The sequence below is a fragment of the Myxocyprinus asiaticus genome, chromosome 2, assembly GCF_019703515.2.
Source record: "Myxocyprinus asiaticus isolate MX2 ecotype Aquarium Trade chromosome 2, UBuf_Myxa_2, whole genome shotgun sequence".
Classification (NCBI taxonomy): Eukaryota; Metazoa; Chordata; class Actinopteri; order Cypriniformes; family Catostomidae; genus Myxocyprinus; species Myxocyprinus asiaticus.
Window position 1 is genome coordinate 29819669 of NC_059345.1, and position 18904 is coordinate 29838572.

General features: G+C 37.8%; 2 protein-coding genes across 5 annotated transcripts in view; both read right to left on the reverse strand.

Moving 5' to 3' along the window:
* Positions 1–4903, reverse strand: part of LOC127413845 (nuclear receptor ROR-alpha B) — a 95962-nt gene extending 91059 nt beyond the window's left edge. For both annotated transcript variants that reach the window (XM_051651342.1, XM_051651333.1), the window contains exon 1: positions 4610–4903. In XM_051651342.1, coding sequence (XP_051507302.1) covers positions 4610–4763 — 154 coding nt within the window. In that variant the 5' untranslated portion in view covers positions 4764–4903. The remainder of the gene's footprint in view (positions 1–4609) is intronic.
* A 1570-nt stretch (positions 4904–6473) lies between these two features.
* The window catches only part of LOC127413833 (intermembrane lipid transfer protein VPS13C-like), an 88986-nt gene continuing 76555 nt past the window's right edge, over positions 6474–18904 (reverse strand). For 2 of the 3 annotated variants that reach the window (XM_051651301.1, XM_051651319.1), the window contains 12 exons: positions 18178–18311; positions 17985–18066; positions 17722–17835; positions 17288–17363; positions 17021–17184; positions 15227–15272; positions 14391–14514; positions 11408–11522; positions 9815–9906; positions 9521–9644; positions 9260–9343; positions 6474–8926 (listed from right to left, as the gene is read on the reverse strand). In XM_051651301.1, the coding sequence (XP_051507261.1) occupies positions 8828–8926; positions 9260–9343; positions 9521–9644; positions 9815–9906; positions 11408–11522; positions 14391–14514; positions 15227–15272; positions 17021–17184; positions 17288–17363; positions 17722–17835; positions 17985–18066; positions 18178–18311 (1254 nt within the window). In that variant the 3' untranslated portion in view covers positions 6474–8827. Of the gene's footprint in view, positions 8927–9259; positions 9344–9520; positions 9645–9814; positions 9907–10060; positions 11025–11407; positions 11523–14390; positions 14515–15226; positions 15273–17020; positions 17185–17287; positions 17364–17721; positions 17836–17984; positions 18067–18177; positions 18312–18904 lie in introns of those variants that run through there. The other variant, XM_051651310.1, reaches the window with a different exon arrangement.

Genomic DNA, 18904 nt, shown 5'->3' on the forward strand with positions numbered 1-18904 from the left:
ATTTATTTAGTTTGGTTGTTTTTAACAGGACTCAAGTGTGAAATCCCCTTTGGTAAAAAAGGAATCACTTACACTTTTTTTTTTTTTTTTTTAATGTATATCATATTGCAGTTCAAATCGAAATCAGATTGTTTGTCCAAATCTACTATTGTATTTGCGTGAACATGTCCAGTACAGCCTTTTTTTTAATCTTCTTTATTTTTATTTGTTTGCATTTTGCCAATTAGCACAATCCCAATACTACAGCCTTAAGTGGACAGCTCAAGAGATGGCCTTGCACATTTTTGGCTGAGTGCTAGTTTTTGTGTGAGAGCCATCTTGTCCACCCTGAGGCCGACCACCTCCACTGGGGTGAAGAATTTGACGAAGTGCAGAGTTATGTAACATCAGCTTGAGTATGTAGTCCCTGCACTGTGAAAAACTTGGAGCTTTTAGAGAGACTGCTGAGAGGCAGGGTCTCAGCTGCTGAGTATGAAAAAGACTTAGATAAAGCATGAGCAGGCCCACTAGGAATCCTTGTGCACAGAATTCCGCAGAAAGCTCTGCAGATTTCTCTAGAATTGTCATTCTACACAAGCGAAAGTTCTGCCCACCATACATGTTTGATTATTAAAGATTTTGGCTAATTTGATAATGGTTTTAGCTACTAATAAGACTGTAGTACTCAGGTCCATTTAACACATTTGACCATGCGTAGATCTATTCAGCGGAATTCCACAGATTTCCCCCCAAAATTAGTACGCAAATAATAGAACGCAAAAGCCAGGTTTTGGAAGTAAAAATTCCATTATTTTTTTTCCATAGGGGAATTGATTATTAACCATAAATTATAAACCTCCTTATAACAGCAGAAAAAAACATATACATTTTCATTGTGCTCTATTCTGTCTGAGCCTGTAAAAGTAATAAAATCTGAATAATCAAGTGGTCTGCCTTCATGATATGTTTAATAATAACACCTCACATTAAAATCAAACATAACTTTACAGAGGGGCTTACAAGTAAACAAATTATGCTGATGGATCAATGCCAGTGAAGAACTGTCATCAATTATCCATGGGAAGGGGTCCAGAGTGATTACGGTGTACACCAAATCAATATGTAAGTCCAAGTGGTTGTTTGATTAGGTTGTCTGACCATTCAGTGCTTTCCTATGCAATTAGTTAGATAAATAAGGTACAATGGGGTTAAAGGCACACCTTTGCTTTTTTATGATTGAAAAAATATGCATGGATACAAAAACGGAGGGGAAAGGATACAGTGACACCTGGGACGGAGAGGTGCGGCTGTGAGTGGGGTGGCCAGGCTTAGCTCCGCTCCTGCCCCACACTAGGGGTAAAAGGCCCCCCACACTTGAGGTAAAGGGCCACCCACCCTTGGGGTAAAAGGCCACAATGTTTGGGGTAAAAGGCCCTCACACTATGGGTAAAAGGCCCCCAAATCAGGGGTAAAAGGCCCCCAGGGGGTTATGGTTATATCGTGTAAATATATGGACAATAGTTATAGGGAAAATTTGTAAACTTAGGCAAATACATTTGCGGCAGCAAGTGTTTTTTGAGTAACAAATTAAGATTGTTACATTCACAAAATAACCACTTCAGAAAAGGGTTAACCATTTTCTGTTAATTTCAATCACATTTGGCATTTCATAACATCTCAAAGTATTCTATAGACCAGGGGCTGGCAGCCTATGGCACATGTGCCAGCATTGGCATGTGGAGGGGTAATCAGTGGCATGCCAGCAACGGTGAGAGAGAAGTAGACTATTTTATTTATATAAATTACGCACCTGCATTCCAGTCTACATCTTGATGTAATCCTTCCTCATGATCATGCAGCGTGTTGTAATCCTTCCTCATGACTCATGAGCTGAATGGGAGGCTAAACAAAATATTAAAAACTGACCATACTGCAGTATACCCAACAGACTCGTGCAGCGTGTGAAAGCCATTTGCGCATCACGAGCCGGCAACGCTTCACTTTCAGTTAATCGCGTGAGTAAACGTGCCAGCTTTGCTTCGGTTAGGCTGCGCGGATGACAGTCTACATTGTTTCATTTGTTTCTTTTTGCTTTCAGAACAACACGTGATGTAATAAGGAAAACACCACTATTAATCCTTGAGATTTCCAAGCCAGCATACAAGTACACCTCCTTAAACCCTAGTCACACTCAAAATGACATTCAATGATTAAAAGAGAAAACATAAACCCTCATCGTGGGGTTCAAAAATCGGAGTCTATTCAAAATCTAAATTAAACCTGGAAATAAAGTTTTAGGATTTTTCAGGTGCGATTCACCGAAAAGAGCTAAATAGTTGATCGGCTTTTGATGTGCGAATGGCTTGCACACGCAGCGTGAGTCTCCTCGCACTTTAATAGTGTTTAGTCTCCCATTCAGCTGATGAAAAAATGCTGCTTGATCATGAGGAAGGATTACATCAAGATGTAGAGTGGAATGCAGGTGCGAAATAAAATAGCCTGCTACTCTCTCGCTGTTGCTTACGTGCTAGTGATTACCCAGCTCTGTGTGAATTAGTAAAATGTAGTATGACATAATATACGTAATTTACGATCAGTAATCAAATAAGCAAATTTGAGACATTAACTGTTAACTCATTTTGTACAAAAGGACTGGCTTTCTTTCATTAAAGCACTTTCACATGATGCTCTGTGAAAATTCACATGCAAGATCGCAGCCATTGACCAGGAAAAGAAAAAATGGCATTCAATGTCAAAAGGTCGCCGACCCCTGCTATAGACAAATGAATCACTATTGTGATTGGATCAGTCAATGTGAGCCCATTTTGAACACGCTTCATAACAAATCTATTCGCCCCACTTAAGAAAAACAATGTGAGGCCTTAGGCCCTGGAACAGGGGGGCTTTTTACCTTGTCCTTTCACTTATTGGACAGTTATTTAAAAAAACTTTTCTTTTAATCACTTTGAACAATTTTTTCCTTTTGCAACATTTTAAAAATGTATATTAAATCAAATGACCTCAAACTTTAGACATTCAAATGATCTCATGGATCAGGAATATTTTGCAGTGTATAGTGACAGGTGTTTAGGAAAGTATTTATTTTACCCCGGGGGCCTTTAGCCCCTTTGTACCCTATATCTTAAATCAATCACATTAGGAGAATGCTGTCTCTCTCTCTCTCTTTATCTAAGCCAGTGTAAAAAAAATAAAAAATAAAAATAAAATAAAAAATAAAAACACAACAGGCTTTCAAACAGGATTTGGCGTAAGAAAGCGCTTTCCAGCATATTTTCCTCACACGCACATCGAAATTACTCTCTTTAATACCGGGCGAAAGAGTTGTCCAAGCCTCAGGGAAAGTGATCTTAACCGACCAGGAACACTGGAGAATATAGGTTAGCGGGTTAGGAGTGTCAGACCCTTTTTCCGAGCCCAACTGAAACTCGTCAAGCGGCCGGATCCATAATCGTACCTGCCTCCGTCCTCTGGTTACGTAACCGGTCAACGAGACAGTGGCGTGTCAGCGGAGAGAAAACGCACCAATCGTGTCAACACACAGGGAAACACTGCCCTACTCTCTTTAAAGAAAGGCTTCTCTGCTGCTGTGGTCAGTCATAAACCCCAATGTGTTTACACAGGCATCAAAGACGTGAAAATATCCCTTCATATCCACTCCTTCTGTGTGTGACTTAACCTGTTACATAACACGCTCCACACACACACACATACACACGCGCGCGCGCGCGCGCAAGCAGAGCTGCTGCCAGAGACACACAGGCAGTGTCTCGAACCCTTGAGGGTTGCCTAGCTAGACAGCATTTTTGGGCGTGTTAAATAAGTGCATGTGATACCCGAAATGTTGTCTAGGTAAACGGCTCACTAGATTTTGAAACAGTCACAGACATTCCTGCCAAATCCAAGCGGACTTGAAATCTGCTCGGAATAAATTGTCAACTATGAGAGTCAACCGACACATTAACCGACATTTTTTGTTGTTGTTGTTGTTGCTTATATCCCCAAACCAGAGCCATACAAAAGGGGTATGTCTGTCCCATGTAAAATAAAAGGCTTTTGCTCTAGTACACACTATGAAATCACCTCTTTGCTATGCTAATATAATCTCTTCCGTGCTACCCTAAAATGGAAGTGACGAATATGAATATTAATACCTTTGACTGACGATATTTTTATGAATATATGGGAATGTCGACTGCACACAATGACAGCAGTAAATAAAGGTGTGACTGTCTTGAAAAAATTGCAACACTGTTTCATAATACTAATAATACATAATGCTAGTAAAAAGCATGTGACTTACATGTCAGAAATGACAGGTAGACAGGAATGCCTGAGCTACATATTTGGACATTATGTCCAAGATTACACAAGTACATTTTCAGTAAGCATGTGCTTGACTATCACCAGGCCTACATATATGTAAAATAACATGATTTTTCATCAGTCAGATTCGTTGTAAATTCAGAGGTAATACGAAACACATAAGTGACACATGCAATGACTTTGGAGTTCAAGATAAAGATGCTTTACACGATCAAATGTATCTCCCGTAACTTGATTAAGCAGGGATATCATTCACAATCAAGCTTTTTCTTTTCTTGAAGCTTACCCTTGTTGGTACTTGAGCAACTCCGCCGCCTAACTGGTGCTGGTTTCTCGGTTTCAGCCTCGCTGTCCGGTTTCACCGAGCTGTCCTGCACCGAAGTGCCCGCTTCAGAAGCGCTCTTGCCCGGCTCCGTGACGGACTCTGGCGGCGACTCCATATTTATCTACGGATATCAGTTACTGTTACAGAATGGGATCGTTTTGTAGAAAAATTGCGATTCCTTTTACATCGTCTATTGGTGCGGGTTGCACTAGAGTCTCTGTGAGATCTGTGAGTGTTCATGGGAGCGGGTGTGGCCCTTCTGTCCACAGACAGCGCTGTTGAGCGCGAGTCATGGTCACAGTCACACCATAAAATACACCGCGTCTAAAATTGAACGATTGAGTTAATCTATAAAAATCATAAATGTCGTTGGCAGATAAAGCTCTGATACACACTATTCCCATTATGTGCCAATCGCCAGGGTTCGAGCACGATTTGGGTGTGCTTAAGTCTATAAATCAAGTTAAATAATAATATTTGCAGATAATTTATTCTGCAAATAAATGTATGCAGAACGTTGACTGAATGCTCTGTCAAAAAGCTTTGTGTGTATGGTATTTGTTGTTTTGATGAACATTTGCAATCGTTTGTCAAATGTTTGTGGCTGCATGCAGTAGATAGCCATTATTAGTTAATGGGCTGATTTACTCAGTTATTCATAGGTTGTCTAGTCAAGACTTGTATTTTCTTTCATGCACACAGCACAGCATGTTCGGCATGTGATGAGTGAAAATGCTGCTGACGTACTTCCGCTAAACTCCCTCCCATTGAATCTGCACGCGGTGTCATGCGTGGACTCTGTTGTTCAGTAATAGAGGGAATATGTATCCAGCAGTGCAGGATATTGACAAAACTTTCATTTGGTATCCTGCTGCTACTGCCGTTTCAGTCAACCTACTCGCATTGTGCTTGCTCTGTAGGACAATAGCTAGAGGCATTGCCCTTACATGCATGCATGCATGCATGTATGCATTCACCCACACACCAGTGACATTTTCACATTAGGATTTGCATGGCTGAACTGCCTAGACTGTAGTGGTAAACTCTGTCTTGACAGTGTTCTGTTTTGGCCACTTCATTCTCTGATGTATTGTTATTTTTATTATTCACTAAACACAGCAATGCTCAAGCAAAATACAGTTAAACTGAAATGTAATATAATGCAATACTGTCAGTTTTCATGTAGAGCAGTGGTTCTCAACCAGGGGGGCCTCATTGAAATTCCAAGGAGGGCTCATGAGTCATGACTTAAAATTATGTTAAATAAGGTATTAAGCAATCATATAATAATCAAACTTAATTTAATAAATCTAAAAATGATAAAACCCACTACAATCAAGATGTACTGTACAATATTTAAACTGACATATTTCTTAATTTAAACAACTCCCTTCAACAACTGTTTTTAATTGAAGAACATACAGTTCTTGAAACCTCTAGAATCACAAAATTAATTGCAATAAATTACTCATAATTTTTTTTTTTTTTTTTTTAAAGAAATCGCTGAACATCTGAAATCCACCTCCAGTTTGCGTCAGAGTTCTGTTGGTGTTTATATTGTGGAAATGACCATCTGACTGCTCATTTTCCAGCTTATTACAAGACTACTTGCAAAATAAATACATAAATTGACATGAAATATTGATTTGCATTGAAGTTATGTTATTATGTGAGAAGAAAGAAATCGCTGAACAGCTGATTTGCACCTCCAGTTTACGTTGGAGTTCTGGTGGTGTTTATTTTGTGAAAGTGACTGCTCATTATCCAGCTTATTACAAAACTACTTGCCAAATAAATAAATGGACATGAAACATTGATATGAGTTTAAATTATTTTTATTTACTTCCTTGTAGAGATCGCAGAGTGATTTAGAAGTAGGAAAGATGACTCTCAATATCCAGATAACCAATCTGATAGGAATTAATCCCCAGATGTGCAGTTGTTACTCAGAAATATCAGCCCGCTAGATGGCGCCAATGAGCAATCAGAATAGAGTATTCCAGAGAGCCATGTAATAAACCTGTAATAGCTTCCACACTGCAGAGCAGATTTAAAGGAATAGTCTGGGGTCAATACAAGTTATGCTCAATCGACAGCATTTGTGGCATAATATTATCACAAACATTTATTTATTTTGTCCCTCCTATTCTTTACAAAAAAAATAAAAGCAAAAATAATAGTGTGGGACTTACAGTGGCAGTGAATGGGGCCAATCCGTAAATGTTAAAATACTTTCAAAAGTATAGCCACAAGATGTAAACAATATGCATGTTAACACGATTTTAGAGCGATAAAATCAGTTACTAACATTTTCTGTGTAAAGTCATATCCAATTATACAACTTTACTGTATAACTTATATACAAATTTGTTGCAATGATGACATAAAGCTGTAATCCCAAATACGACAATTTAAACAACTTTACAGCTCAAATACTACACTAATTTTAACAGAAGAATAAGTGCTTTCATAAAATTATAAGCTTCACATATCTGCCTTTAAAATTGGCCCCATTCACTTCCATTGTAAATGCCTCACTGCAACCTCAATTTTTGCTTTTTTCTTAAAGAAATACATTTCTGTGGTAAATAACATTATGCCACAAATGCAGCCTACTAGCCTAACTTGTACTGAACACATAATAGTCCTTTAAGACATAAGACCGATCATAGATCAAACACTACATAATTTTACTGTGCTGCAGTTATATTTGCAACCTCACCTAAACCTTATGAAAGTGTTGAAGTGCAAGAAATTTTGGATGTCTCCATTATCTAGCACACCAGATTCAAATCATTAGCTCATTAGAAGAGTGCTTCTTAAACTCAATTGGGTGTGAATCCAAAATATGCAGTGCTATGGGTTCCCAGGACATGGATTAGTTCTAGTGTCCAATGAAATCTGTCAATTGTTATGTAAAGGCTGAAATATCTGTGAACAGTATAGTGTTTGTGTTGGTGGTGGATTAATGGAGGTTACCTCACACAGTAATGCAAAACAGTAAAATATTTATGCCATGGGGTGCAAGAACACAGATCTTCTTGAGTAATTATGCCACTTCATACACAATTTGTGTTCCCTTTGTTGAAAAGCATAGCCTGGGTCTGTATGAAGCCACAAGACTGACCTAATTAATTCATATTTTTTACATCTTCTGCTGTGTGCCCGCTGTCTGCACAGTGGCATTGGACTGTGGGTGTGTGTCTGGTCTACTGATGCATAGGAAATAGGAGGACATGGAAAGACCCACAGCAGAGGGCATGAGATAACCAACCTCTTCTTTCCTGCCCACACCAGGCCAAGAGGGTCATCTGCACCCACATACAGGAAGCAGTTACTTAGCAACATAGACAGAATCCATCGCCAGGTGCTGTGACACTACATTTACTTTATATCTTTCTGGAAAAATTGTGGAATATATCGCTGTGACTTTATGTAGGAAGAACTTTCCTTGCCATAGAGACAGACCCCCCCCCCCATATTGGTTACTTCAAACAAACAAGTAACCACAAAGGTTGAGTTAATATCTTATCATAGACTCCACCTTAAGCTGAAGGTGTGGCCTTCCATCTAACAGGTTCTGGAACAGCAGTGACACACATTCATCACTTTCAATATATTGTTATAATACATCATATCTCTACAGTGCATTGCTTATTGCCCAAGTGCAGAAAAAAGGAGGTAAAAGAAAACGAGTTAAGTAGAGAGGAGAGCACAAATTTCATCCAACTATTTTTGTGTGTCATGTGTGGTTTTATGTCATTATTGTGTAAATGCAACAACAGATGATTTAATGTTCTGGCAAGATGATCCTAAAAAGAGAATTCCTCTTTTTTTTTCTCGACAAGATTTGTGGACAAGCTTAACGTTGCACATTTCAGTATTAAACAGTATTACAAGTACAAATTCCATTAACAAAATATCTCAATTCTTCTCTTCCATTATTTCTCAACCCCCAGACCCCAAACAAAACAACAAAACTAAAGGCAAAGTGCTAAAATCCGGTAATGCACCAAAAAAAAAGAAAAAAAAAGAAAAGAAATGCAGTGATACATCCAAAATTTCAATAATACATTTGCCAAAATATATTTTTAAGCACAACATTTACATTGTAAAATCTAAGGGAATTTGGACACACATTTAAGGCAGCAGTGGGTTTACGTGGTTAGACTGACAGATTCAGGTGTTACCCCTTTGGATGAAGCGTTGCGATTTCTGCCGAGCCATCTGATATTGCTGACGTGCAAACTTGGCATTCTCGATTCCCTTTCGCAATTTCTGTGGATTGCAAGGCAAAAGAGGTCAACGAGGCCATAGAATGTTCTTGAAAGAAAATAAAATCCAGTAATTTTATTTGTCATGTATTGTCACTCGAAATGAAAGGTATGTGGGCATGCAAGAGATTAAACTAGAGCAACCTGTGAAACTAGCTGTAAACACAATTTGGCATTTGTGAAATTGCAAGGTAAACATAAAATACCCAGTACTCTCAAAACAGGACGCTGGGCATTTTCCTTACAATTCATAACAAGCTACATATCTTTTTTAAACACCAGTTCTAATATACAATCATTTCTTAAAATAAAGTTACATTTCCTATTATGTGTTTACCTCAGCCATGTGTGCCTCTTTGAAGTGTATCACTCTTACTAGCTCCTGGCCATCCTTTCTAATAATGTTCAGTTTGTTCTGGTCCTGCACCAACACCCAGAGTTGTGACAAGCAATGGCCATTAGTTTATTGTGTATGTCACAGTATCAATTACACATTTATTACAGTGCTGTTACAAAGCATTAGCCTACAAAACATTCAAACGTCAATCTACTAAATCAAGTTAATAGTGTACACACTAATGCTAATAGTAGCATGTACCCGGTAATATATCTTCAAATCTCCTTGCTCTGCACATGGAGGCCTTTGGAAATTCTCAAATTGACATTCCCATTCTTTACTGAAATGTCCAATCAAATTGATCTCCTTAACACACATCACTCTCCTGCATGAAAAACAAATCCACACACACACACACACACATACACACACACACAGAAAGATGCAGTGAAATCTGAGCAAATGGAAACACTGGAACAAATTTAGCAATCATATCGAAAAAAAAATGTTCAGGAATTCTTTAATAATTATTCTGATGAAACATTTTTGGAATACCTGTTGGTGATAATGATATTTGTTTTTCTGTGCCCTGGATACTCATAGTGTTCTCTGAATATCTCGCCATCCAACTGTTTAATCTCAGACCTCTGAAAAACATACACACTCAGTGCAACCAGCACACGGACACACACTGCTGTGGTGACGGTGCCTGAATGCTCTTTCAAAAACTTTCTATAAAAAATGTAAATATTTTCAATTGAACAATCAGCAATCATCCAAAATGTATAAAACTGGCCATGATCAGAGAGGAGTATTGGTTTATTCCAGATCACATGATTATGTGTCAAATCACAGGACCAAAGCAAGCTTTCCATTATAATTACAACACAGTAAAACAACATTAAAACAAACGATTAAAAGACACGTATAAACCAACATGTTATATAAGATATAGGGTATAAAGCATATAGGAATATACATCAGACATTAATTTCAACATGCTCTGTAAAATGCTAATTTAGTTGTGTATAAATAAGTTTGATTATATTAACATTTTCATGTATTCACAATGATTACGCATAAACATTATATTCATAAATATATTTTAAATAGAGTTTAATATGACTAGGGATGCATAAAAATGTATTAAGAGATGTAAAAGTCAAAGAAATTAAAATGAGGTTTAGAGAAATAGACATTAGACTATGCCAGTTCCACATCCTAGTTCCAACAAATAAAATTATTATTTAAATAATAATAATGAACATGTATCTTATTTCTTAAACTACCTTGTTTTCCTAATTGAAATAATATATTTATAAAAGAAATACTTCAAAGAGATACTGACAAATGAGGCTGCAAATGGATATATTTGGTATTAACTGATAAAAAATAAAGGATATACTAATATCTAACTGATATAATAAAAATATATAATACTGGTATAATATTGGTATAATACTGAAATTAGTTTTGGCCAAATTAATAGGCACAAATAAATATACACATTTTTGATAGGAAAATAGCAAAGCTGTAAAGGTGCGTAAGACAAACAACTTCAGATGCAGACTTAGGGTATTAGATAATTTCCTAAAAACACAAAGATGTAACATTCTATTCAGGTTAGACCAGATCAAGCATTAGATTTCCAGTTTGGTTCTTTTGAGTGCTACAGTTCATTGTGTTCTCATTTGTTTTCAATAAAATGGATATATGAGATAATACTCCCATCCCACCTCCCACCCGCATTTTATGCTTCCTCAGGCTGCATTTGGCAAAGGACAGAAAAGGGAGAAAACAAAGACTTATTAAATGACTACAGGACCAGGTTAAGAACAGAAAATAATTTCTTCACAGCAGGGTTGGGGTCAGTTCAACTTTTGAGTACAATTTACAAGTCAGTTTTAATGCAGCACACAACTGCAACTGAAATTTAGACTATTGGATTTAGAATTTGGTACAGTGAATGTGTAAATCCAGTTGAATTAGTAAAACTGACTCCAACCCTAAAACACAATTATTTGGTTACAGTTTCTACCCCCTTTCATTTGGTTGTTAATTGTTGTTTAATTAAAAGGCTTATGTTGATTAAAATCCTTCTCATCAGGGTCTAGTAGTCTGATGCGAGGGGTTGACAGGTGACCTCACCTGAAAGAGGTCATAGCCCTCCGACTCATGGTGGTCATAGGGCCGTATGATGCCATCCTCTCGTATGAGACGCACTGGCCTTAATTTAGTCACCTCCTCAGTCGATTCAGCCACCCTGCAAATCAACAGTCAGAAATAACTTATTAAACAACACATTAAATTATTATCAGACAGATTATGTTCTGGGATCTAGTGGTTTTATATCCAAGTAAAATGCAATGGGCATTGGGTGAGTCATTCTTTAGAACAAGTAGTGAACGAAATCTACTCCATTAAAGTTTATCTGAGCATGCCTGAACAGCTTTGAACAAACGTAATGCATCTCAAGAGTCATTTACACGCATAAACCTATGGCTTACAACAAAGTTTCTTTGTGCCATTGCGTGCAGTTTTTGATTCCTTAAGCCCTCTCTCACCTGTGGTTACTTCTACAGTGTGAGCATGGAAAAACAATGTGATTAGTTTATACAGACAGTGCCAATCAGATCAGGTGTATGCAATGGAGTGCGTAATGAATATATGGGTGATTAAGCAGAATCACTGGGGTGGGGTGGGGGGTCTCAGAGGAGTGTAGTAGCATCACTGTTCCAGCTTGTCGTGAAAGGTATTGGCATGAAAAAAAGGGCAGGAACACTATAAAACACAACATAATGGCCATCTCATATTTCCAGGGCACAATTAATGGCATGGGTGGATAATGTGATTGGTTAGACTGGTCACTAATTGCCACTGAAGTCACGATGCTTCTTTTGCCATTGGCTGGAGAGCACCTTGGTTAAATCAGGTAGAGACATTGCAGTGCTATATTATAGAGTCCAATGCATCAGCAGTGCAGTGAGCTCGTGCAGTATACATGTTCTGACAAGCAGAGCAGTCAGAGAGAGAGAGAGAGAGAGAGAGAGAGAGAGAGAGGCATTAAAAGCACTAAACTGTTCTACTCAGCCCACATGTCCACCAGGATTAATTATTTTTAAGGAATAGTTCACCCAAAAATTCAAATTCTGCCATAATTTACTCACCCTCATGTCATTCCAAACCTGCATGACTTACTTTAATTTGCAGAACACAAAAGATGTTAAAATGAATATCACGGGCTGTCTTTTCAATAAAATGACAGTGAATAGTGCCTCATTTTAAAGCTTAAAAAGGACCCAAAAGTAGTCCTTCTAAAGGCATACAATACGTTTTGGTGAGAAACAACCCAAGAAGTCTGAAATTATTTTTCAGTGAAAGACTGTTGCATGTTCATAAGCGCTATGAAAGAAGCCTGCACACAGTAGCACATGTATTCATGTGAGAACTTTCATTGTTTAGCGCTGAAAAATTATTTAATTTAGGGTTGTTTCTCACCAAAACCTTCGTATGCCTTCAGAAGACTTGGAATTTGATACACCTGCTGCATGGACTACATTTATGATACTCATAAGTTCATAAGTTTCACTGCCACTGTATTGAAAAGACGGCCCACAATATTAATTAAAACATCTTGTGTTATGCATAAGAAAGTTAGATGGGTATGAAACTATATGAGGGTGAGTAAATTATGACAGACTTTTCATTTTTTTTTTGGTTAACTATCCCTTTAATAGTAAAGGATCACTTCCTTTAAACATAGTTATAAGGAGTCCTAGACGTAAGGCACACATTCTGCCTGTTTGAGCATGTGTGTTTGTATATGGATGTGTTTGCATGTGCTTCCATTCCTATCTGCACCATCTCTGCTTCTGTCTGTGCTGCTCTGCTCATTAGACTTACTATTTTCAAGTGAAAAGGAGTGTGGAGATCAGAAGCAATGTTACAATAATGGAAAAATAGGCACATGTTTATTAATCCAGTTATAAGGGGATTCTTGAACTGTAGATTATGGCAGAATTAATGCTCTGCAACACAGCTTACATTCTCAACTTCCCACGATGCAATGCTTACAGTCCAACCATTCACACACCCTGCAGATTAAAAATGAATTCATGCCAACAAATGCACACTTTTTTAGGACCCAGGAGACTAAAAATATCAAGCAAACCCAACTGAAAGTTTGCAGAGGGATCATTCACGGTCATCTCTCTGAGGACATTGACACAAACTTGTTTCATTCACTTATACACACACACAAGCACACACACAAGCACACACACGCACGAACACAAGCACACACACACACACACACACACACACACACACACACATACACACACACATACACACACACACTCTTCAGTCGTACAGCCATTCATACACACATCTGGACACATAGACACTCAAGCATCCAAATACTCACAGAACTAAAAGAACAAACACATCCAGGAATTAACTTATGAAAAACATGAAAGAAAGAGTCAGAAAATTAGTTGACACACAGGAAAACAAAAGTAACACTACAAAAGAAAAAACCATTAAGACAACAAAGACAAAAGAGACACAACATAAGACAATAACACAGACAGGTAAGTCACGTGACATAGCCTACATTAGAAAATAGCCACATACTGTAGATCAAAGGAAAATTACAAAAGTTGATTACAAAATTTGTAATAATTGACAGCCCAAGTGCATACAATACATTCTCACTGTCTTAGCAGGAGTTTGGCGGTTTTTCTAGATTTAAAGGACTATTCCGGGTTCGATACAAGTTAAGCTCAATCGACAGCATTTGTGGCAAAATGTTGATTATAACAAAAATGTATTTTGACTTGCCCCTCCTTTTCTTTTAAAAAAAGCAAAAATCTGGGTTACAATGAGGCACTTACAATGGAAGTGAATGGGGCCAGTCCTTAAACATTAAAATACACACTGTTTCAAAACTATAGCCACAAGACATAAACAATATTTGTGTTAACATGACACTGTGTTAGCATTAGGGGGTCCAATATTACTCACAAGCAAAATCTTTTTTTAGAAGCTGTCAGAATATGTGTGTACATGATTCCCTGTGTGAATGTGCATGTGTACATATGACATTCATGTTTGTGGCTTTATGACCCACCTCTGAATGCCCTGAAAAGTGCTGCTTGCCATGTCTACAATGCCGCCTGTAGGTCTGGCCACCACTCCAACCAGGCCTTTCCCAATGCCCTTAAAGAAGCCTGCTGCCCCCTCTTTCATTGCCCCTAAACCCACGGTGGATTATTACATGTCTTAGAATACATTTATTTATACAGTTTCAGCTGTAAACAGTTGGCAGTATATAATGTTTGTGTATTTTCAATGTCCTATAAATAAAATGTTTAAAGAGCACCTGTTCTGGTTTTTCAAATATTACGTTTCATGTAGTGTGTTATATAGCTGTGTGAATGTAAAATAGTCTGCAAAGTTTCAAAAATCAAAGTGCACGACAAATTGACTCCCAAAAGAAAGAACCGATTCTGAACACCTGAAACGAGTCGTTAGTAATTCCAGACTTACTTCCTGTACTAACCTACATAATTTGGTAATAAAAACCAGCCTCTGGTCTTCACTGGCCGCTTGCGAACAGCTTTGACCCGCCCTCAAACACTACAGAGCGGAAGACCAATCACAACAGACTGGGACATCTGACCAATCAGAGCAGAGTAGGCTCTCTGAAAGGAGGAGTTTAGAATGAATCCTTTAGGACGGATCATTGAACGAGTGGTTTTTGACACTGGGAAAAATAGGTAATGCTGCAATTTAAATTATGAGCAAATTAAAGTGTTTTTTGACCTTGGATGCATGTAAATCTATTGTATGAGACCTTTAAAACAAAATTAGGCACATTTAAAAACCATAATAGGTGCTCTTTAAACAAAAATTTTGTTTGCCACTGTTGCTTATAAAAACAGATCAGATCGTAAACCACCATACCTTCCACTGGTTTGGTCACAATTCCTGTTACTCCACCGACCATTCCCTGAATGGGAAAACAGAGACATGAAGAGATTAAATTCACTTCATACACAAATTAACAGCCTTATCTATAGAGCAAAACATAGAACAGGAAACAAAGCACACTTGGAGCAAGAGCTCCATGAGTTCATGCCATCAGAAAGTTGGATGCTGAGTGAAAAGTGGCCTACATTGTTTGTCTAGATCAAGGTTACTCATTCCTACTCCAGGAAATACACTTTGCCACATTTCCTTTCCAGAGTTTAGTTCCAACCCTGCTCCAAGACACCTGCCTGTACCTTATTTTCACGTGAACCCCAAAACCTTCCCTACATCTGAATATGCCCATTTTCCTCTATAGTATGCCAAACAGGGTTGGGGAATAACGGAATACATGTAACAGGATTACGTATTTAAAATACAAAATATAAGTAACTGTTTTCCACTACAGTTACAATTTAAATCGTTGGTAATCCGAATGCAGTTACATTCAAAAAGTATTTTGATTAATGAAGAGATTACTTTGCATTTTATTGTTATTTGTTTCATGAAGTATTTAGCCTATTCAGTTGGAAAACATTTATCTGTATAAATGATGCAATCAAAAGAAGATAGTTGTGTACACTCTGAGGGGTTCTGAAGCAGGTTTGGAGCAGCAGAAATAGAAATAAACCTTGTGTTAATTGTCATGTGAACATTTAGCTTTATGCTAAGCTTAAATTCTATTTCTAGCTCTTTTACATATTTTTTTTTATCAAGAAAATCCACATTAGTCTCTATTAAGACATTTGATATTAAGGCAATGGTGATATTAAGGCAATGGTGTAATGCAAAAAATTTTGCATTGTTTTCCTGTAGAAATATCTGAAAATCCTTAAAATTAGATAAATTTGCTTTATTTTGTTTTAGAAGCCACACTGCATAAGATGTTTAGACTTTTTTCAGAGAATGTATTTTTAATGTGTATTTTGTCTTACTGTATTGGCAGAGTTTTTTGACTTGTTATTAACTTATTTATAATCAAAACAAGGAGATAAAACTGCCAGTGCTGAAGAAGTAATCCAAAGTATTTAGATTACATTACTGACCTAAAAGTAATCTAACAGAATATGTTATAAATAACAATTTTCTGTAAACCAATTCTGTGATCTGCAGTGGAATACATTTTAAAAGTAACCCTCCCAACCCTGATGCCAAATGCAGTATGTTAGTCGAGTAGTATGTCCAAATCCTCAGTATTCATAAAACAATAGGCAAGAAATACCGGGATGACCTACTGCATCCACTAAGATTCTGAAGTGCACATTCCCTGGACACTTTACTATCCCACAAAGCCACGGGAGCTGAAGAGCCATCAGATTCAAAATGCTGAATTACAATAAAACAGTCTGAAAGCTCTTTTAAACTGTGAGTGCTATACTGTAGATACCAAACAAGGTTGTTCAAATGTACTTGTTTAAAAACACCAGAGTAAATCATTTTTGTGATTGTTGCTACTATGTAATAATTATGTCACAGGACAATGTCCACATTCCCATATGAAATATGCCCAGGAATGTTTTCATATTACTCATCTGCATTCCTCAAGAATGTACTTTATCATCAGACGAGAAGTAAATTCTTCATCAAATGCAGTACATACTCTGAAAAAATGTGAATTCGGATGAAGCTCTAGATATAATTAGAGTTGGAACTAAACTCTGCAGTAAGACTGAGCCTGTTTTTATTAGACAGAAATTGATTCAATGCTGTGTAGGAATTTGTCCTCAGTACCTTGAGAAAACCCATGCCCCCTTTAGCTAGACTTTCTCCAAAATCTTTAGTGGGTCTGTTCATCTCCTCCCTCCTCTTCTGCTGATACTCTTTGTCCATGGTGATGGCAGCCAAGCCTTTGCCTACAGAGCCTGTTATGCGAGACACCATCCCTGCTGCGCCCCCTAGAAAGATAATGTAAAAACAAGACAAGGTAATGCAATAAGGGTCCTGTGTGTGTGTGTGTTGAAGAGGGGCACTGAGAGGGGGACAAGCAGGATGCCTTACCTACTGTGTGGCCCAGTAAACTACGAACACCAATAACAAATCCTTCGGCAAATTCTTCAGGTCCTTGAACAGCCCCCTATGCACACAAACAGCACACATGTTTCAAACACAGAGTAGATTACACTAAGAAGATCGTAATAACAAGTCCACCAGTGTATTGGAGAACAATAAACTTTGATCTTGTCAGTCATTTATGGCTGTTTTTGTGCACTTTAAAGCAGTACTGACTCTCTCCTCACCAAGTGGTGGTAGTTTAGAAATTAAAGACCTGGCTGATGAGTAAATCTGAAGGTTTTGTTTCAGTCCTGCTCTGCAACCACTGTTTCTTCCATTATAAGTTTTCCAAGCACCCTATACTCATGTCTAGTATTTAAAATATAACAGACTCACATTTGTACCAAATGAATGGATCAAATTAACAGCATATGTCAGACCTGGATGGGCTCATAAAAGAAAGCCTCCACTCCTTCTGATAAACCGCGTATCAGCCCGAATGGATTTCCAAGAACATCCAGACCCAAAACCAGCACGTACATCTGCGTCAGGAACTATGAGGAGAGAACGAGACTCTGAAATTTTGAACTTCAGATACAGTGATATCAAGTGCTAAAATGATGTGTGTTAAAAAGAGTATAAATGAGTATTATGAGTATTTGATCAACTAAAAAAAACAAGTGGGTGTATTTGGATCACCCACTTGTTCAGTGTAGTGTCTGATCACCGCCCACATCAGTTTTTCTCGCCGGTAAAACTGATATTTCACCTCAAAGTAAGCCAGTCTGCATAAAGAGCAAGATAAAAGGATGTCAAACGAAGCCCATTATATTTTCAAACTTAAAATACAAAGCAAGTGTATCTGTATTATAGATGTGTGTGTGTGAAAGTCTTACTTGAAGATCAGATCATCTACATCAGTGAGTGTGGCCCCGATGCTTTTTAGCAAGAGGTTGACGGACTGGATGGCAACCATATCACCCTGCTCAGACTCATCTCCGCTGGAGCCCAGGGACAGACTCAAATGCAGCTTTACAAACACACACACAGTTGTACATAAACAGTTACGTGTCTTAGTTTGATGTCTGCTGCTCATTCATACCCGGGGAGACAAGTAATTGCACATGCCTTAAACGCAGATTTAAAGCCTTATGGTGTAATATCATATTCTAAACAGTAGTTTCCTGTCCTCCAGCACATAAGCCAGTAAATTGAGCGTTGATCGCAACAGGGTGCCTGTTCAAGTCATTCAGGTAATGTTGAACTTTTAATGATTGCTCATCAAAGGGTTAAAGGGATAGTTCAACCAAAAATGAAAATTCTCTCATTTACTCACACTCATGCCATTCCAGATGTGTATGACTTTCTTTCTTCTGCTGAACACAAACAAAGATTTTTAGAAGATTATCTCAGCTCTGTAGGTCCATACAATGCAAGTGAATGGTGACCAAAACTTTGAACCAAAAAGCACATAAAGGCAGCATAAAAGTATTCCATATAACTCCAGTGGTTTAATCCATGTCTTCAGAAGCTATCTAATCAGTTTTGGGCGAGAACAACCACAATTTTTCTCTTTTTTCACTGTACATCTTGCTACATCAGTCTCTAGACAGGATCATGATT